This window comes from Choloepus didactylus, chromosome 2, assembly GCF_015220235.1.
Source record: "Choloepus didactylus isolate mChoDid1 chromosome 2, mChoDid1.pri, whole genome shotgun sequence".
In the NCBI taxonomy this organism is placed as follows: domain Eukaryota; kingdom Metazoa; phylum Chordata; class Mammalia; order Pilosa; family Megalonychidae; genus Choloepus; species Choloepus didactylus.
Genome location: NC_051308.1, coordinates 151,334,264 through 151,356,529, shown reverse-complemented (window position 1 = coordinate 151,356,529; position 22,266 = coordinate 151,334,264). Strand labels below are relative to the sequence as shown.

Genomic DNA, 22,266 nt, shown 5'->3' with positions numbered 1-22,266 from the left:
CTAAATGGCAGAGCCAGGAGTTGAACTGAACAGACTTTCTACATCCTGTGAGCTTAACTCCTTCTTTAAAAAAAAATAAAAAAGCGACCCACTCAATAAAACAGAAGATACAGTTATTATTGGGGGTCAAAGTATCCAGATGAAACTTTTATGTCATGATATAAATAGGATTTGGAATAATGAGTTGGAAAGAAATAAAAGTAGAAAAACTCTGTAAGGACACCATGAAGGTAAGCAGAAAGAAGGATAAACTATGGTATGGAGAAGGAGCAGTAGTGTAAGGAAGGAATAAGTTAGAGAGCTACAGGTTGAAGGGAAATAAAAACAGACGGCTAACAATTATACACCTTCTATCCGTGTTGCAATGATATTTAGGCTGTGAACAAGTTGGGTAAATGCTTTGATGCTTTAGGTGAGATAGGGTACTTCTCAGCACTAATGGCTGCCATGGTGTCATAACAGGTGGTGGGTACTCTAGCCCTGGCCTCCCTAAAATTTTAAATTATGGCTAGGGGAAGCATAAATTACAGAATGAAGGAAAGCATGGCAATAGAAGCCATTGCTATATATATGAAATTATTTTCAGAAAAACCCAAGCTTTCCATTTCTACTTAGAGCCACTTGACTATTTCTCACATATTTTAACATACTGATCAGCATAGCCATTTATAGCATAATTCAGGGAGATGATAGTATTAATGGCAGGATCCAGGCATAGTGTCAAAGAATTTATATGCTCTATCTCATTAATTTATTAACTGACAAAGACAAAAAGCAAATCTAGATTACAGACTACATAACCTAGGTTATATTCTCATATTGACATGGAAACTGTAAGAATCATAAAGGTTTAAGAACTAGAGAGATATTAAAGGTCACTGAATCCAATTCCTTTGTTTTTAAAGATAAGACTAAGGCATAAAGAGGCTAAATAATTTTCCTAAGGTCACAAAACTATTTTGTATAATTATTAACATAAGAATTATTTTAAATAATTCTAAAGCTATATGAAAGCAATAGTCTAGCATTTTAGTACTTTGGATACCCAAGGATCCTTTATTTTCTGTTTTCACACATATTATCTTTAAATTAAAATAGTTCAATGCTACATAGGGAAGATTTGTTTTTTTAGAAGTCTATGACAGGCATAGCAGGACCATCTGAAATAAACCCAGGAACTTGAAATTGATTTCAATAACTCAAAAAAAAAAAGTTGCCAATAAAATAATCATAATAATTTCAGATGTTGGTTTTTCAATAACATCACTTGTCAATCTGATGTAATGATAATCATATTGTCTCTCAAATCATATGTCAATGGAAATTTACCTTTGTCTTGATATTCAGATGATTCTTTTTGAAATCTTCCACAGATTTCATGCTGATCCCATTGCTCCATTATAGGCAATTCAGATATGTTCAAATATTTTGACCTTTATAAAATAAATAAACCATCATATTAATAAAATGTTAAACTTAATCTGACTTTGAAAATTACTTATTCAAAAAAATGAAAAAACCTGGTTTATCCACCGAATACTTCTCTGACTGAGTAATGTTGGGTAGAAAACAGCTGTTTAATGGAAGTGACCCATACTTAGTCATCTTTACATGCTCCCAGTAGAGATCTGCTAAATGTGTTTAGCCTAAAAGACTTACTGCTAGTACTACTTTCAGTAAGATAACAAAAGCTGGGATCCCTAGAAATAGTGTTAACATCTGTTCTGATTGGTTAGTGCCTGTTCTGTACCGGTTGTTAAATTGAATGTCATCCCTGCATATAGAAGGCCCTTATCTGGAAGAAGAATTACCTACACTATCACCTTCTAGGCATCATGATATAGGGAAAGAACACTGAGTTCTCATCCAGGGCCTTCTGCTTACTAACTAGAAGCATGAAGCTTGTTTTTGTCATTCTATGAAATAGAATAAAAATATCTCATTTTATGAGTCAGGTTGTTAAGATCAAAAAAGATTATGTATAAAGGTGCAATTTAAATGATACAGTACTTAATAAATTTGAGCTATTATTAACCTGGAGGAGGTCCCTGAATGGAAACGGTTAGAAGTCATACACCAATGTGATTTTTCTTTTCAAAGTAAATACTTGTCACCTGGTAAGTTTAAAAGGCAGAGAGGGCCTGAGGGGATGACACATAGGATGGGTAGATTCCCAGGAAACAGATGATATAATGAATGCTAAAGTGTTCTATAACTGTAGATTTCTAAATAAATTTAGAGTGTAACAGATAATGAAACCATTATGGTATCACTGCTTCATCAAAGAACTAAATGATTACTGTGGTTTGAGAGTAGCCAGTGACAACTCCCCCCAGAATAAGTGATTTTCTGGAGGAAAAGAGAGTTTATGATGAAAAAAGTTTTTATGCTAGATATTAACATTATATTTGTACCTTGATATACTGGGAAGGGGAGGTTTTGGAATAAAACCAAACTCTTTAAGGTCCACACTTTGAGATTTATTCATCTGTAGCTATTAGTGAAAACAGAAGTTCAATGATCAGTTTCACATCAATGCATTTTAACAAATGTGCCAAAAAGGAAAATTCATAAAGTCCTAAAATTAATGAATTAAGAGAAACTCAGGCTGGTTCTTAACTTGTCTCCTTCTCAGGCCCTTGTTCTTAAATGCTGGTATTCTTCAGTTTTTTACTAGACCACCTTTTCTTCTCACTCTATACTTTCTCATCAAAGCTCTCATTTACTCAATTATCATATACAGGTGAACAACTCTCAAATCTGTATTTCTAGTTCAGTTCTCTTTCCTGACTTTCATCTAGTTATATCTGTCTATAGGACATCTCTACCTAAACATCTTGCAGGCTTCTAAATTCAGTATTTCCCAAATTGAACTTACCGTGTCTCTATCCCTCAAACTTACTTTTCCTTTAGAGTTCCTACCATAGTAAAGCCCCACTTTCCCCCCAGTTGCTCAAGCTAGACAGTTTTGACTACTCCTTCTATTTCACCCCTAATACTCAATTAAGCACCAATTAAGTTTATTCTACCTCTGAATAATATTTTAAACCCAGCTCCTTCTCTCCATTGCTCCTGCCACAACTCTAGACTGGGACATCATTTTGTTTGGATTATTGTAAAAGCCACCTAACAAGTGCCTATGTTCCTATTCTACCATCTTCTAATTGATTCTCCATATTGAAGCCAAAAGGAATTTTATAAAATGCAATTCAGATCATGTTTAAGCCTTTCAGTGACTTCCTAATCCTTTTAGGATGAAATCCAAATCCTTAAAATAGCAAAAAGGTCTGCATGATTTTAGTTCCTATTTACCTCTTCAGCCTCATCTCTCTCTCATCTCATCTCATTTCATCTCATCTCTGGACCTTTGCCCATTCTCCATGTCTGGAATACTTTTTCCATTCTTCCCCACCACCATCCTAGTGCTCGCCTCTCCATATTTGGCTTATGCCTATACATCCTTCAGGTCTCAATCATATTCATTAGGAATCCCTTCCTGGTCCATCAAATCTGGATTGAGTACACTTTTTATCTAAGCTCAACTATTTCATAGTTCAGTTGTCACAGAATCACTTATCACATTATACTGAAAAGGCTTGTTTACTTATGTGAATCCTTCACTGAAATATAAGCTCTATAAGGATTGGGACTAAAACTGTCTGATTCATCACTGTATCTTAGCACCTTAGTACTTGGCAAAGTACTGGTGCTCAATGAATTTGGAAGGAAGGAAAGGAAGAAAGGAAGGAGGGAGGGATAAAGGAAGAGAAGGAGAAAAGGAGGGAGGGAGGGAGGAAGTAGAAACTTAGGTTACTGAAAAAAAGAAGTATCTCAGAGAAGGAGGTGACCATTTCAAACTTCATGTCCCTCCCTGTTTTCCAATATTCCTTTTGTTTTTGCCTCATGACTTAGAATATTCATTCTTATAGAAGCCCTAGAAAAGAAATGGGCACTTCCCTATTGCTGGTGATTGAATCATGTTCCCCACAAAAGTCCTAACCCCTAATTCTGTAGGTATGAACCCATTTGCAAATAGGACCTTTGAAGATGTTATCAGCTAACATGTGGGCAAACTGAACGAGGGTGGGCCTTAAACCAATACAGCTCAAGTCCTTATAAACAAAGGAAATTGGACATGGAAGTAGAAGCAGATTTCAGAGAAGGAGGGATAGGTCACCATGTGACAGGGGCAGAGATGCATCTACAAGCCAAGGAATTCCAAAGATCGCCAGCAAGCCAGCACCAGAACACTACAGCTTCAGGAGAAAGAATAGCCTAGTGGTACTTTGCTGTTGAACTTCTAGACTCTGAAACAGTGAGACAATAAATTTCTGTTGTTGAAGCCAACACATTGTGTGGCATTTGTAATAGCAGCCCTGGCAAACTAAGGCACCCATTTTCTTGGTTTTATTCTGTGGCCTGATCAACTATTTTGCCCTGGATATGATGACTTAGGCTCAGGATAAATCTGCTAGCCAACTACTCTATCAACCAATGGGAGCTCATATTTGTTCATCCTTGGGAAGGGAGGCTTTTGCTCACTACTCATCTAGGTGCATGTATCAAGATCAACTTCCGACTTTCCAAATCAGCACTAATGGAGCCAGGAAATGGCAAGGATGTCAGGTTCTGATTGCTGAACCAAACCAAGGTACATGTCCCTCTCCTTTTCCCTCTACTCTGGTTTAAAAAAAAGAACAAAAGGCTAATGAAGACTAAAAGGCTGGATAACTGTGTCAAAAGTAGATTCATAGGTTGGTTATTAAGAATTATTCATGTCTTTTCCTTTAGAAACAGTATTATGAATAATGGTTCTATTCCTAGTGAAGCCCACAAGTAATTCCAAAGTATACTGTGGATACTTACTTAACTGATACACATAAATAAAAAGAAATATTCATACACATTTAGTTATAGAACCAAGGGACAACTGTTATTAAAATTAACCTTGAGACGTTTAACTGGAGGAAGAGATGAAACAGCATTCCTGTTTCTTAAATCAGATAAATATGAAGAAATTGTTTGTTCTTTAATTTCTGACTTCTGTGCAACTCCAGTTTTACCTATGAAAAGAAATTTCAGATTCTCTAGGTTAAACTTTAGGAAATGTTCTTATAAAGCCAAATTTCTTCAAATTAATATACTTTTTTTCATGTTGCCCACAAAAGAAATAAATTTATTTGAGGGTTATAGGCTGCAGAATATAAACACTGTACACAGATAATCAGGATTCTGTCACTATTCATCAAAGACCTTTCAATTTTAAAAGACTGAAAAAAACTTGATTTATGGAACTCACAGCAGTCATGTCCACATGCATGTTTATTTTTACAGTGATGATTGCATTCTCTGTTTCCAGGTTTTTTGCAGGCAGTCATTCCTAAATCAATATAATAAAAGCAAACTTATTTGTTACTACATCTATTACTCTGAATTTAATATAATTTATTTTTATAGTGCCACTTTCCTTTCAGATAGTACAAAAGGAATGATTTCCATGCTTCCTCAAATGCTAATCCATTTAATATATAATTTTTAAGATATTTCTGACAACACTCAGTACCTGCCCCACTATTAGCCCTATTCCAGCTTTTCAGAAGGTGCATCTGGCCATCTATGGACTTTTCTCAACCTCCCTAGTATAAATAGAGCTAGATGCGGCAGATTATCAGTAACTCTTGCCCTGAAAGAGATGAGAATCGAGGGTGGGGTTTTAAAACTTTTCTGCTGCCTTGTACTTAAGCCTGAAAAATCTGGAAAGGAGCAAACCTCATGGCATTTTGATGGTACCACTATAGTAGATAAGACACCATACATATTTAATAGATGCTAGAAATAAGTGCTTTGGGGATATAAGAAATTTTGTTAAATGAATTCATACAAAGGAGAGATGTCTACCAGCTTGAATCCCCTAAGCTAAAATTAACATATCCAAATACATAACTTAGTCTATATTTTATTTTAAGTAGGATTTTTCTTTATCTTAGCTCTCACTAGTAACATGGAATGGGGCAAAAAGAGACATTTGAGCCCGTCCTAGAAGGATAAACAGGATTTGGACATGAGAAGAAGGCCATGATAAGATATTCCAGGTAGATGGCACAGTATCCAAAGACAGCAAAGAGAGATTGTAAGAACAGAAATTAGCTTATCTTTGCAGAAGCATAGATCTTAAGTGAACTAGTAATTTGGAGATAGCAGAGAACTCTGAAAACCTTTACAACCTTTCTTGGTCTTTTGCACTTCATTTTCAGGGCTATTGCTCAAGAAATATTTTAAAAGTCTTTGCATATCTAGACAATGATTATATATGTAGCACATCCTGAGGAAAACAGATAACTGATCACCATATGAGTCAAATGACTGGTTGCCTTGATGGCTGGGCAGATCTATACACTGGGTACTGATAAAGTAACAAAATATCCCTGGCAGCTGGAAGCTGACAACTAAACCACAGTACTCCCAATTGAACATAAACAACTTTGGCAGAATGAAAACAATACTCAGATATGGCACCCTGTGATGACTCAACGATGTCCCACCAGATGCTCAGCACCATTTCATTAATGGATTGGCTAAGCTGAAGACATCTGGCATCCATTGGGCAGCAGCCACTGTTTCCCTTGCCTTAGGCAGACTATATACCACGTTCAGTACTGGAAAAAGTACTCAATGGTCTGAACTGTGAGCAGATACTCTTAGCTCTGGAACATTCTGACTCAGGCACCCCTGTGCACCTGTTTACTGACTCATGGACTATTGCCAATGTCTTAGCATTCTGGTAAAGCTTGTGGAGGGAATGTGAATGGAGAATCAAAGGTTTTCCAGTGTGGAGAAGAGTCCTTTGGAAACAACTGGTGGCATGGAAAGGCACCATCTATGTTATCCATGTCAGCATGCATGTGAGGGCCTGTATCACACTGAACATCACTGGAATGACCTAGCCGATAAAGGATGCACTAAGTTGCTTTTCACACCCATTGAGGCTGGAGATCCTCTTGGGAGAGGGGCAGAGAATGAGCAGGACCCAGAGAATGAGGACAATGAGCTTACCCTTGGTGACATCTTTAAAACAGCTGAATTTCCCATGGTTGTTTCTCTTGCTGAGTGGATCCACTATTGAGCTGGACATGCAAATTCTGACACCATGAAATTATGGGACCAGAAATGTGGAGTACATTTCTCATTAGAAGAGTCCCAGCCTGCTATTTACCAATGTGAGAAATGTTAACCATAAGCCAGGGCCAGAAAAGGGATTTGGGAGCTATCCAGAGTGGCTGCAGATGACAAGTGGAATACACTGGCCCTCTCCCACCATTCCAAGGTATGTTCTATGCCATGGTAGACATGTATTCAGGCTATGGCCTTGCCTTTTCAGTTTATCATCTGAACTCAGTACATACATGAGATAAATTGGAAAAGCAGCTTTGCCAACTTCTTTGGGTACCCAGATGACATCTCCTCTGACCAAGGACCCCTCTTTACTGCACAATCCACTCAAAGATGAGCCCAGACTCATGGAATTAGATGGACTTTCATATCACCCACCACTCACAGGCAGTCAGCCTTGTGGAGAACTTTAATGGCCTCTTGAAAAAGGAGCTTTGGCATCAACACTCTGACAACTCTCTTACTGGATGGACTATCAGCCTTACTTGGGCCCTCTGGAAGTGGAACTCGGCAGTTCTCCTGAAGGGAAACATGGCCTTATCACATTTCCTAGAACAGGAGATGAGGGTGGGGGAGGAACCCAGGCTCTGCTGTGCATCTGCCCTTACACCCATCAAGATGAGGAACAGCCCCAAAAGAGGGATTCAGGATATACTACTTGGGATTCTCTTTGTCTGTCACTGTTAGGTGATCATCCCGCTTTTTATCCCATTACACCCTCCACACAATTCCCAGGATGGTGAGAAGTTAGAGCTGCCAGGTGAAGAGGTAAGATGACAAAAGTGGGTCTAGAAGTATTTAACACATACAGGTGACAATCCAGTGGGCTGGACCCATGGGGCCTGACAAACACATACTAGAAGTGAGTGGGCAACCCCTGCTTGGGCCACCAGTCCCCTAGGGAACAGTCATGGGAAATCTTTGAGGAGTACTGACAACTCCCATCTATCAGGAATGGGTGGAAGTAGCTGGTAGATATGGGTAAGGCACTCAGATCAAAGGTAAGGGGGTGAGGTTATAGCTCAGGGCAAGGAGCAGACAGACTGGGTAGCCTTAGAGGGAAAAACAAATTACTACAAATAGGCCGGGAAAAATGTCTCCCACGGGAAGTGGTTGCATGACCATACTGTCAGGACTAGTTACTGCTCCCCTCTCCTGTTTTCTATAGATTTGACCTAGTGGCAATCTGGAAGGAAAGTACCTTCATCCAGCTGACCAGGGCCATCACAGCAGCAGAGAACCTGACTGACTGCTGGATCTTCCATCTGACCCCTCATCCCCTCTCCCCACTCTGCTGAGTTTGAATTGACACTCAGGAAGCTGATTTTCCCTGCCTCACATGTGAACCAATATCATGAAATCTTTCATTTGTGCCCTGTGACAAAGATAACATAGGCTGTGCATGCTCCTTCTCCACACCCCTAGACAACCTGTTGAGATGCAACAACTCCCAATGTAAAGAAGCTGGAAAATGGCTCAGCCATCTTTCCAATTTACTATTTTGAGGAAAGCATGATTTTGGGGCAGGGGGTGCAGGGGCATGATTCTGGATTCACCCCTTTCAGCAGGTCATTTTGAACACAAGATATGCAGTCTGTCAGTCACCTTGGCTGACACTGCTGAGTTCACAGCACAAGCCCTTTATGCTCAGTACAACTCAGTAGACTCTGGCCAAAGTAGTGTTTGAATAATCACATTGCTTTATACTTTCTCCTAATCCAACAAGGAGGCATTTGTGCTATTGCTAACACTTCCTGCTACATATAGATTAATGTGTCTGGGGAAGTGGAATGGAAAGAAGGGACTAAAATCCAACAGCAAGCCTGCTGTCTGCAAAGTGTACAGATTCTATGTGGGACTATTCAACTGTCTCTAGAGGGACAGAGGGACATGGATGCAACTCTTACTCTAGACAGATCCAATCACCCTGCTTGGAGTAATGGTATGCATAGGTTGCAGCCACTGTTGTTCCCAAACTTCTACTGTCATCATTGTTGAGAGCCACAGGATGGTAGGCCCAATATATCTCTATTTCATGTCTAAGGTAGAAGGGGGGCTCATGTTGTAGAAGCTAATGCAGAGAGGAGTAGGCTAGGTCTGGTTGAGAGGCTGAGGGGTGGACTGGTGGGGGTCACAGACATGCTCAGTGTCCATCTCCAGCCCTCAGCAACCCCTGACCTTCTTTCCTGTTGTGAACAAATGCTACAATTTGTTTCCATACCAAAGCCCTGGATAGATGTTAGGCCTAATGAAAAGGCTCAACCATTCCTTGAACCCAGAAACCAGGAACAGCCAGACCCAGATGCTTAGAGCAGGAACTCTCCATAGTAGGGCCCCTACTGGTGTGGATAAATACTCAACACTCAGACAGCACAGATTTGTTTCTCCTCTCTGACGTGAAGTAAGAATGTGGAGTTGCCAGCCACTGACCCTGACCCAGGCAGCTAGCCTCCCCAAGAGACCAGCAACAGTAGGATCTCATCCCCCTGCTCTTTTGGACCCTTTGCGCTATCTGCGTAATAAAGTGGTCATTTGCTGAAAGTTTCTGTTGAGGCTGAACGTTCATGTTCCCATGATGCTCCATGTAGCAACTTGCTCCACAAGGGGGAATGGGAAGTTATTACTTATGAGTACAGGTGTTTTGTTTGGAGTTGATAAAAAAGTTCTAGAATGAGATAATAGTGATGGCTGCACAACATTAAGAATATACTTAATACCACTGAATGATTTACTTTTTGTGTTACATATATTTTACCACAATAAAAAGAATAAGGTAAAACAAAACACGGGTTTGAATATGGGCTCTTATCTACAAAAGATGGGGATTAAAAGTATTACCTGTTCAAATTACCTCATAGAAATAAAAATATAAAATGAAATTGAATACATGAAAGCATCTCTTAATTTGCTGTGATAGAGTAATAGGGTATGTATTATCTCCACTATTATATTATTAAAGATTATACAAGTAATTTTAAAATTACAATTGTTCTAAGTTCTATGAAGGAGAGATACATGGTGCAATATGATAATAGGGAGATCTAATGTGGTCAGGAATGTCTTGGAAAGCTTCCTCAAGTAATGACAATTGGGCTGAGGACTGAAGAAAGAGTGGGAATTAACAAAGCAAAGAGGTAGAAGAAAGAATGCTTCAGATAGAGAGGACAGCATATGCAAAAGCTCCATGACAAAGGAAAGCATGGAACATTGGAGGAATTGAAAGTAAGAGTGAGTGCACAAGATGAGACTATTGTGGTGGAAAGGTCAGGTTGTGTGTGTAGGGGAATATCTCTGCCTTGGACCCTAGCGAAACGTATCTTCACATAGGCTGACTGATGACAGAATTCCCTATAATTCTGACTTGGAACTTGGCAAGATAGGTAGTCTTGTGAAGAGCTGTCAAAGGGCATTTTTCATCTGCCTCCCTACTTTGTGGGAGGCTGCCATGGAGTAGTTTCTCATCTGCCTCTCTGATTCCAGTTAAGATGTGGGACTTTCTTCCTCGTCCCTCTTAGGAATAACTGCAGGCTGTAAAGCCACTTAGTTGCAGTGTTGAGTTGACTCCTTAAACAAAGTGACCTACCATTCTTGTCATCTGGGCCCTCCAGTTCACCCTGAGGTATCAGGGATGCAAGCAGGCAGCTGACACCATGCTGATCTTGCTTTCCTTTATGAATAAGCAATAAACTGTCTAAATCCATTTGGACTCCTTGTGTCCTTACCAGCCAAATCTATGGAGGTGAGGCAAGACCACCTAGCAGCTGCTACTGCACTAGTGCTTAGGGATTGCTTGACCATGTGACAGTGTGGAACTTTGTAGGAGATGTTAATGATTTGGAGCTTTAATCTAAAAGCTATGGGAACCATTAAGTGTTTTAAACAAAGAGGTGACATAATCAGATTTGCCCTTTGAAAAAAATCACTATGAAGCATAATATGGAGAATGGATTGCAGTAAGGATAGAGTGGATACAAGAAAACTACTTAAGAGGCTCCTATAGTAGTCTAGGAAAGAAAATGATAATTCAGTGTGGAGTGTTGGTGATAGTAGAGAGACAGAATGGATCAATGTGAGAAATGTTTAGAAGGTAAATTATTTTTAATGTAGAATCGAGTAGAGTGCTTTTCCTTCTTGAATAATGTGCTATTTTCCTGTAGTATCATTGCTTTCCTTTTAGTCTAGCAATATCTACCTTTTTCTTTAAATCACTCAATATTTCAAGGATGAATACAAATATATTGAAATGCCCCAACCATTTATTCTCCCCTTCCTTGGGCTCTCCATTCTCCTTCTAAAGCAATCTAGGCTTGTCCTAGAGTTTTCATACTGGATCTTCCTTTTATTAAGCTCTTGGGCTGAATTCACTGTTTCTGGAACCTTTGACTTTCTTTCTTGGTTAACTGCCTTGTTTTACTGGTGCTCATTCTCAAGACACTGGCCAAGAAAGAATGTGAGGGAGATAAATTTTATGAATCCTTAAATATATTAAGATATCTTTATGTTACTTTCACACTTAATTGATAGTTTGGCTGGGTATAGAATTCAGGGTTGAAAATAATTTTTTCCTGGATTTTTAAGTCCATTGTCTTCTGGCATCCACTGTTGCTGATAAAAAGTCTAATGATACTTTAATTTTTATACCTTGTAAGCATTTATGATTTTCTCTTTGTCCATGATGATCTGTAATGTTGTAGTTATGTCTCATTTATAGATCCTCTTTAATTCATCCTAACTAGCACTAAGTCTTTTTTATGTACAGATCTGTGTATCATTTCAGCTCTAGAAACTATACTCAAAATTATTTCTTCTGATTTGTTTGTTCTCTTTCTGGAACACTTATTAGTCAGATATTATGCTCCTACACTGTTCCCTTTGTCTTATATTTTCTGTCTCCTTGTCTTTTTGTCTTTCATGGATGTTGTCTTCTAGCCATCCAGCTTTTTTCCTTTTTTTTTTTTTGCTAATCATAGTTTCTACTTCCCTGTGTACTTTTTTTTTCTCTAATTGTTCTTGTATAATGGCATCTTATTCTGTTTTATAGTTGTAGTTTAATTTTTAATTTCTCTGAGGTTACTAATTAGAGTTCTACTTTAGTTTTATTACATTCCTAAATTATTCTGTTGCTCTATCATATACTTTCTGTTTTATTTTGGGATTTCTTTTATATGTTCCAGTCTTTCTTCAACTACCTGGTTATATTTTTTGTCTGCCTATAAGGCAAACAGATGAGAAAATTCACCAGTGAGAAAAGTAATTCGCATAGAGGTTAAATAACATGCTCAAGATTACACAGTAAATAAGTAGCAAATTTGAGATTCTAATTTGGGTAGTTCAATTCCAAAGCCTGATTTCTCAACCACTCTGCCTCTCTAATTTTACTAGCAACCCTAGTTTCCCCCCCAAAGAATTCACTTAATTTATTTAGAGAAGGAGCCTACTGTTTTGCGGGTGGGGGAATATGAAGAAATGCCTTAGAATAAGGAACATGGAATTGCCTTTGTCCTTTAATCCAAGGAATTCCAAAAGGATGCATTTCTAGATGTAACCACACAATTGCGCACAGTGACTACACACATTTGCTCCCGGTAGTTAAAAAATAACTAGGATCTGGGAGTATTTTGGAGAGATTTGGGCACCCCCCAAAATTTCAAGGCAAAGTTGGCAAATCTTATTAGGAATGAGGACTGTATAGAAGTTTGTTTGGAATATGAAGAAATGGATATTACCTAAGTAACAAAAACTTTGGACCATATATTTGTTAGAAAACCCAGACTGTATTTCTGAAATCAGAAATTTAAGTGCTCGCCTTCTCCCTATGACCTGAGAATTATCTGAATTTGGCTTATTAACAAACATACATTTATAGCAATTGATAATTGGAAAAGTAAGGTTCTTGGAGAAATTTAACCTAATCTATACTGGTAGGTATACTTTAAAGTTAGATCCTGTACTCTACCGCCACAACAACCTGAAATGCATGTATTTTCATTGCTTTGTCACATACATTAATTTACATGTTTTTAAAGGACCTAGCACCAAGTATTTAAAGTTGATTTATTAATGATGCTAACCAGAAATGTCCTGAAAGAAATAGGTAAAATTACTTTAATAGGGTCAATAACAGTTGGTGGGACAAGAGGTCAGTTGCTTTAAAAAAAAAAAAAAAATCCAGAAAAAATTTGAGAACAGCAGGCATTCCTGACACACTTAGCCTCACATCCTAATTATAAATTCAAATCATTTGGTCTGGGTATAATACACTGGAGTTAATATTTCTAAAAGAATATATATTACATTAACTTTGGCAGTTCCTGATTTATCTTAATCATAGTTTTACACACTTCATGATTTCACTTTTTTTAAATTACAAGTGAAAGCATCTTTTAATTTTTCTGTCAAGTGTTACACTATCATTTGTTATTTATTTATAAAGAAAAGGATCACTCTGGTTAATTGGTATCCTTGAATTTGCAATTTAATGCACATATACACCAAAGCGAGCAAAGAAAAGTAAACTGCCTTCTGACAAGTATTTAAATATGAACACTTCCAATGTGCTCAAGCACTGGCTTTATCCTTGCAGATTCTTTAAGTACATTAAATTTTCATACTCAGAGTGCCATAGCCATGCAAATGAATTTATTAATGTCAAATCAATTTTCTTCAAATTAAACAAAGCCAATAATACTTACATATACTCATATATTCAGAAGTAATTGGACTGAAAAATGTTAAATTTGTGTTCTTACAACTAAAAGAGTATATTTTTCACATTGCCATATCTTAAAAATAACAAAAATAGCTTTCCTCAAATTTTACAGAAATTTATCTCTTGGAACTATAACTACATGTGAGAAACTGTGGCTAAAAGAAAGTTTCAGTTTTAAGAAGCATAAAAAGAATTTTCAATTATATTACTTACACTAACATATATATTTTTGTTTTTGCCTATATTCATATAATTTGACAATATATAATATTAAAACATTTGTTGAACTTGCAACCACATTTGGAAACAATCATTTAGCAACTATAGTCTATACTAAATATCAGCTCACATCATTTAAAAACATGTTTGCAGAGATCAAAACAACTGAAATTTGGATTGTTTTGAAAAAGCCTCAATTTTGTTGTCATAACTCTTGATAGTCGCTGAGAAAGAAAATACAGATAGCATATGTATGTTATGTTTAAAGGTATAATTGTGCATCTTTATGGGGGGGCATATGAATTGTCATAAAAATGGAATTGTACAATTCGGGATATACATAAGTTCACAAGTTTGGAATGGTTGTGTAATAAATACATGAAGGATGTTTGTGTGTGCGTGTGTGCATGTGTGCAATAGAACACTATTTGTATGATAGGAAACATCTTTGATCTGTTTTCCACTGAGTTGTGCTAAATATGTTGGGAACTTTGCCCTTATTAAAGGCTCAAGCTGGTAGGAAGTACAGCAGACATCCCAACTTTTTACCACAGCTGCAAGTAACAGAAACAATTCGAGCTATTTTAAAAAAACAGGTGATAGGGTGGGGACATGTACTACATGTACACAGATATCTCACAGAATCCAAAAGCAGACATGCATCTAGGCTTCAGGTGGGATAGCAACCTGGAAAGTCATCACATCCCAGCTGTGGTACTCTCATTTTTCTTCTCAGTGTATCTCTGCTTTTTCTCTGTCACGTAGTCTGGCTATCTTTGATGCTTTCTGCAAGTGGTAAAGGATGGCCACTTGATAGCTCTAAGTTTATATTATTTTGGTACAGTCTTAATTCCAAAATGTCTTTCATAAACTGAAGTATTTCCTCCCTTCTGGGAATCTGGACTTGAGACTGAATGAAAGAAGGTCACCCTGGTTCCTGATAACTTTGCAGTCAAAAAAAAGTAGTCAGAATGGAGGTTTGAAGAGAATGTAGAATGAGATAACCATAGCCTACTTCTGCGATGTTGTGAGATCTAGCCCCCCCCACCCCCATTCTGAGATCAAGTCATGAGGCCAGGACCAGGACAAGTTAAAAAGTCATCAGACCTCCAAGAGCCAAGGGGAGGGGGTGGGGGATTGGGGAAGAGTGGGGGGTAGTGGTGGGAGTAGAATGGTGTTGTTATAAACAAAGCATTGAAATTCCCCTCCCCTGATCACTGTTAATACCCAAATCTCACATGACCCTGCTAAAAGTCCATTGTCACACCCTATAGACCTAAGTCTTTATAAGCTGCTCCCTTGGCATTCCTCTCTCTCTTTTTCATGGGGTTCACTGTCCACAGCCGGCCGCAACCATGAGACCGTCATCTCCTGTCAGTAAGTCCCAATTAAACCCATGTCCACTTCCTTGCCTGGTGTGTTCTTCAGTCTTAGGGCCAAGCTAGGTGGGAACAGATGTGAAAGATAGTTTCTAAGGGCAAGAGGGCCAGGGCCATTGATAGCCAAGCAGAAATTCCTTTTATTCCTCAAAGACACTCCACTTACTCCTCCACATACAAACACATATACCTAAATAGGAAAATAAAGTGCTCTCTCAAAGAGAAAAGATGGTATAACATCCAACAATGGTAACATTTAGAAAGCACATTATTAGTTTACAAAACATTTTCACGTTTTTTCATTTGCTTATTAACACAACCATTTAAGTCAGTATTACTCCAAATTCATTCGATAGATACTTATTAAGGGCCTACAATGTACCACTTGCAAGATATATTTTGGAGACAGCATGACAGGACATGCTGACATATTGGATATGGGGTAAGGGAAAGAGAGTGTCAACTAAAATAAAATGGCCACCTGCAATGGGCATTGCTGGGAGAAGACCTTTACCGAGAAGGACTTGTCAGGAATAGAAAAATAATTGACCAGCAGAAGACATCCTACAGGGTTTCTGATAAGCAACACTTGGTGATAAAACTAGTTTTGGTCCAGGAGGGATAGCTTATCAGAATGGTCATGCAAACCACACTCATCAACGTATATTTGTTCTTCAATTTGTAAGACCCCCCCCCCCATGTAAAATGGAAACTTTATGTCAGCCAATCAGAATATTTCTTCACTTGCTTCTGCCTTCACCCTATGTGAGACTCTCCTTTCCACCCCTTTAGTGGAGTTCCCTTCTACTTTCTGAATGGGATGCTGCCTGATTCATGAATTGCTCAATAAAGCTATGAGATCCTAAATTGTGTGAAAAGTTTTTCTTTTATCAGGAGTAATCAAGAATTACCTCCTGTGTCACTGGCTTGAGCAAGGTGGTGTATGAACAGATGATAGAGTGCCACTAACAGAAATGAAGATTAGGGAAGAAATAGGTATAGCAGATGAAGAATGGAGAGAGAAAGGAAGAAGAAACCACAAGTTCAGATGTGTATATGTAGAGTTTTACTGGATAAGAAATACCCAAATCGAGATGTTCAGTAGACCTTATTGATAAAGTTTGAGATTTAGAAAGGAGTGAGCAGGAGTTATAAAATTGGTATATAAATAACATTTGAAGTAAAAAAAAAATGGATAAGATCAGTTAGGAAAATAATATAGACAGAAAAAAGAAGGCCTGGACCTAAGTCCTGGGTAACCAACATTTAAAAGTCAGAGAGAAAAAGAGGAGTATGGAAAAGATTATAAAAAAAAGTAGTCTTTGAGGAAGAAGGCAAGTCAGGGAAGAGTAGTGTCATGGAATGTTTTTTATTTGCTTATTAATGCAACCACTTAAGTAGGTATTCCTCTTAATGACAAATTTAAAAAAGAAAGGGGTGATCAGGGGTGTTGGATGCTGATAAGAAATACTGTTATTATCCTAACTTTACAGATCTGTAAACTAAAGCTCAGAGAAACTGTAATTTGCAAAGACCACAACGGGTAGTAAATATCAGTCAAGATCAGTATCCACATTTCTAACCCAAATCCTGTGTTCCTTTTTTTTTCCTAACTTTTAATTTACGTATATATAAATATTCAAAGTACATATATAGTAAATGTACAGCTCAATGAATTCTCACTTACTAAACACACGTAACTAACGACTAGATCATGCAACAGATATAAGCACCCCGAGAATCCATATTTTGCCTCCTTCCAGTCATCTTGCCAAAGGCAACCCATATCCTGACTTTTAACAGCAGAGATTAGTATTGTCTGTTTTTGTAATTTATATAAATGGAATCACAGAGTATTATCCTTTGTATTTGCATCTTTTGCTTAACATTATGTTCGTGAGATTCGATCATATTGCTGTCTGTAGTTGTAGGTTATTCATTCTCATTGCTCTATAGCATGTGTTGGCAAACTATGATCAATGGGTCAGCCATCTTTGTATGTAAATAAAGTTTTATTGGAACACAGCCATACCTATTTGTTTACAAATTGTCTATGGCTGATTCTTAGCTATAAAGACAGAGTTATATAGTTGTGACAGAGACCACATGGCCCACAGACCTAAAATATTTACTTTTAGAAACAGCCAGCCCCTATAAAATTTCACTGGGTCTATACCACAATTTATTTATCCACTAAACTGCTAAGGAGCATTTGGCTTTCCAGTTTTAATAGCAGTACTGTTTACATTCTATAATATGTCTTTGGAAACATATAAACATACTTCTGTTGGGTATATATTTGCCTAGGAGAGGAATTACTCAATCCTAGTTTATGCATATGTTAAGCTTTAGTAGATACTGCTAGTTTTCCAAAGTAGTTGTACCAATTTATACTTGCACCATTAGAGAATGGGAATAACATTTGTTACACAACCTTATTAATACTTAGTATTTCCTTTTTCCATTTTAGTCCTTTTGATTGTTGTATACTGGTATCTCATGGTAGATTAATAGCATTCCCCTTACTTCTAATGAAGTTGAACATTCTTTCATATGCTCTTGACTGTTTGGGTATCCTCTATATTAATCAATTAATTAATTAATTTTTTTAACCTATAATAATTACTTTACTTCCAACATGTTCCTACTCTCCCCCAAGAAAATATACAGACTATAACCCAGCAAAGGAATAAGAAAGACAGATAACCTAAGATAGCAACATTTCTGTGAACTTGTTCCTACCATACCCACCAGAAATTAACAGACAATAGTCATTCCTGGGCATTCCCAGAATGTTAAATTTACCTACGATAACATATCTGTTCTTATTAGGTTATCATTCCCCCTTCACTAATTGCTCTCTATCACTAGGTCCCCTACATTCTACATTATAAACCATTTATTATACATTTATCAATGTTCATATTAGTGGTATCACATAATATTTCTCTTTTTGTGCCTGGCTTATTTCACTCAGCATTATGTCTTCAAGGTTCATCCATGTTGTCATATGTTTCATGACATCGTTCCTTCTTACTGCCATGTAGTATTCCATTGTGTGTATGTACCACATTTTATTTATCCACTCATCTGTTGAAGGACATTTGGGTTGTTCCATATCTTGGCAATTGTGAATAATGCTGCTATAAGCATTGGCGTGCAGATATCTGTTTGTGTCACTGCTTTCAGATATTCCAAGTACATACCAAGAAGTATACATACATCCGGGTACATACCAAGAAGTACAATTGCTGGATTGAAGGGTAACTCTATATCTAGTTTTCTAAGGAACTGCCAGACTGACTTTCAGAGTGGCTGAACCACTATACAGTCCCACCAACAACGAATAAGAGTTCCAATTTCACCATATCCTCTCCAGCATTTGTAGTTTCCTGTTTGTTTAATGGCAGCCATTCTAATTGGTTTGAGATGGTATCTCGTTTTGGTCTTAACTTGCATCTCTCTAATAGCTAGCGAAGCTGAACATTTTTTCATGTGTTTTTTGGCCATTTGTATTTCCTCTTCAGAGAACTGTCTTTTCATATTTTTTGCTCATTTTATAATTGGGCTGTCTGTACTACTGTCATTGAGTTGTAGGATTTATTTATATATGCAAGATATCAGTCTTTTGTCAAATACATGGTTTCCAAAATTTTTTTCCCATTGAGTTGGCTGCCTCTTCACCTTTCTGACAAATTCCTTTGAGGTTCAGAAACTTCCAAGTTTGAGGAGTCCCCATTTATCTAGTTTTTCCTTTTGTTGCTTGTGCTTTGGGTGTAAGGTCTAGGAAGTGACTGCCTAATACAAGATCTTGAAGAAGATGTTTCCCTACATTATCTTCTAGGAGTTTTATGGTACTGTCTTTTATTTTGAGATCTTTGATCCACTTTGAGTTAATTTTTGTGTGGGGTGTGAGGTAGGGGTCCTCTTTCATTCTTTTGAATATAGATATCCAATTCTCCCAGCCCCAATTATTGAAAAGACTGTTATGTCCTAGTTCAGTGGCTTTGGGGGCCTTATCAAAGATCAGTGGGCCGTAGATCTGGGGGTCTATCTCTGAATTCTCAGTTTGAGTCCATTGATCAATATGTTTATCTTTGTGCCAGTACCATGCTGTTTTGACTACTGTGGCTTTATAAGAAGCTTCAAAGTCAGGGAATGTAAGCCCTCCCACTTTGTTTTTCTTTTTTAGAGTGTTTTTAGCAACTCAAGGCATCTTCCCCTTCCAAATAAATTTGATAACTAGCTTTTCCAAGTCTGCAAAGTAGGTTGTTGGAATTTTGATTGGGATTGCATTGAACTTGTAGATGAGTTTGGGTAGAATTGACATCTTAGTGATATTTAGCCTTCCTATCCATGAACATGGAATATTTTTCCAACTTTTAAGGTCTCTTTCTATTTCTTTTAGTAGAATTATGCAGTTTTCTTTGTACAGGTCTTTACATCTTTAGTTAAGTTTATTCGTAGGTACTTGATTTTTTAAGTTGCTATTGAGAATGGTATCTTTTTCTTGAGTGTCTCTTCACTTCGTTCATTTCTAGGGTATAGAAACATTACTGACTTCTGTGCATTAATCTTGTATCCCTGTACTTTGCTAAATTTGTTTATTAGCTCTAGTAGCTGTATTGTTGATTTCTCAGGGTTTTCCAGATATAAGGTCATAACGTGCAAATAACGGCAGTTTTACTTCTTCCTTTCCAATTTGGATGCCTTTTATTTGTCTTGCCGGATTGCCCTGGCTAGCACTTCTAACACAATGTTGAATAACGGTGGTGGCAGTGGGCATCTTTGTCTCATTCCTGATCTTAGAGGGAAGTCTTTCAGTCTCTTGCCATTGAGTACTATGCTGACTGTGGGTTTTTCATATATGCCCTTAATCATGCTGAGGATGTTTCCTTCAATTCCTACCTTTTGAAGTGTTTTTATCAAAAAGGGATGTTGGATTTTGTCAAATGCTTTTTCAGCATCTATTGAGATGATCATTTGATTTTTCTCTTTTGATTTGTTAATGTGTTGTAATACATTTATTTATTTTCTTATGTTGAACCATCCTTGCATGCCTGGAATGAACCCCACTTGGTCATGGTATATGATTTTTTTTAATGTGTCTTTGTATTTGATTTGCAAGTATTTTGTTGAGAATTTTTGCATCTATATTCATTAGGGAGATTGGCCTGCAGTTTTCCTTTTTTTTTTTTTTTTTTTTTTGGTGAGTAAGAGTGTTTATTGAGGGCTTACATGGCATCATCGTCCTTGGCGGCGAGAGGAGAGACAGCAATTCCTTGCTATACTTGTCCGCATTGACCAGAGGACAGGGCAACCCCAGAGATGGGGTTGAGGCACTGGTGCAGTGTGGTTGACTATGTGTGCATTCATAGCTTTCCTTTTTTATAGCATCTTTGCCTGGTTTTGGTATTAGATTGATGTTAGCTTAATAAAACGTGTTGGGTAGTGTTCCATTTTCTTCAGTGCTTTGAAAGAGTTTAAGTAAGATTTGTGTCAGTTCTTTTTGGAAAGTTTGGTAGAATTCCCCTGTGACGCCATCTGGCCCTGGGCATTCATTTGTGGGAAGTTTTTGAAGACTGATTGGATCTCTTTGCTTGTGATTGGTTGGTTGAGGTCTTCCATTTCTTCTCTGGTCAGTCTAGGTTGTTCATCTGTTTCCAGGAAATTGTCCATTTCCTCTGCATCATCCAGTTTGTTGCCATACATCTGTTCATAGTATCCTCTCACAATTTTTTAAATTTCTTCGGGATCTGCAGTAATATTGCTTTTCTCATTCATTATTTTGTTTATTTGGGTGTTCTCTCTTTTTGATTTTGTCAGTCTAGCTAGGGGCTTGTCAATCTTGTTGATCTTCTCAAAGAACCAGTTTTTGGTGTTATTTATTCTCTCAATTTTTTTTTTTTTTGTTCTCTATGTCATTTTTTTCTGCTTTAATCCTTGTTATTTCCTTTCTTCTACTTGGTTCAGGATTAGTTTGCTGTTCATTTTCTATCTTCTTCAGTTGCTCCATTAGTTCTTTGATTTTAGCTCTTTCTTCCTTTTTGATATATGTATTTAGTGCTATAAATTTCTCCCTCAGTACCGCTTTTGCTGCATCCCATAGGTTTTGATATATTGTGTTCTCATTTCCATTCATCTGTATATATTTAGCAATTTCTCTTGCTATTTCTTCTTTAACCCACTGATTGTTTAGGAGTGTGTTGTTTAACCTCCAGGTATTTGTGAATTTTCTAAGTCTCTGATGGTTATTGACTTCTAATTGTATTCTGTTGTGGTCAGAGAATGTGCTTTGAATAATTTCAATTTTTTAAAAAATTTATTGAGGCTTGTTTTATGCCCCAGCACATGATCTATTCTGGAAAAGTTCCATAAGCACTAGAGAAGAATGTGTAAACTGGTGATTTGGGATGTAATGTTGTATATATATCTGTTAAATCAAACTCATTTATCAGATTGTTTAGGTTTTCAATTTCCTTATTGGTCTTCTGTCTAGTTGATCTATCTATAGGAGAGTGATGTGTTGAAGTCTCCCACAATTACTGTGGAAGCATCAATTGCTTATTTTAGTTTTGCCAGTGTTTCTCTCATGTATTTTGTGGCACCTTGATTGGGTGCACAAACATTTATGATTGTTATTTCTTCTTGTTGAATTCTCCCTTTTCTTAGTATGAAGTGGCCTTCTTTGTCTCTCAGAACATCCTTGTATTTAAAGTCTATTTTATCTGAGATTAACATTGCTAATCCTGCTTTCTTTTGGCTGTAGCTTGCATGAAATATTTTTTT

General features: G+C 37.3%; 1 protein-coding gene across 1 annotated transcript in view; it reads right to left on the bottom strand.

Moving 5' to 3' along the window:
* HFM1 (helicase for meiosis 1) overlaps positions 1–22,266 on the bottom strand; it is a 146,538-nt gene that overhangs the window by 10,147 nt on the left and 114,125 nt on the right. The window contains exons 32-35 of the mRNA XM_037826661.1: positions 5,300–5,380; positions 4,948–5,063; positions 2,415–2,494; positions 1,330–1,433 (exon numbers count right to left, since the gene is read on the bottom strand). Of these exons, the coding sequence (XP_037682589.1) occupies positions 1,330–1,433; positions 2,415–2,494; positions 4,948–5,063; positions 5,300–5,380 (381 nt within the window). The remainder of the gene's footprint in view (positions 1–1,329; positions 1,434–2,414; positions 2,495–4,947; positions 5,064–5,299; positions 5,381–22,266) is intronic.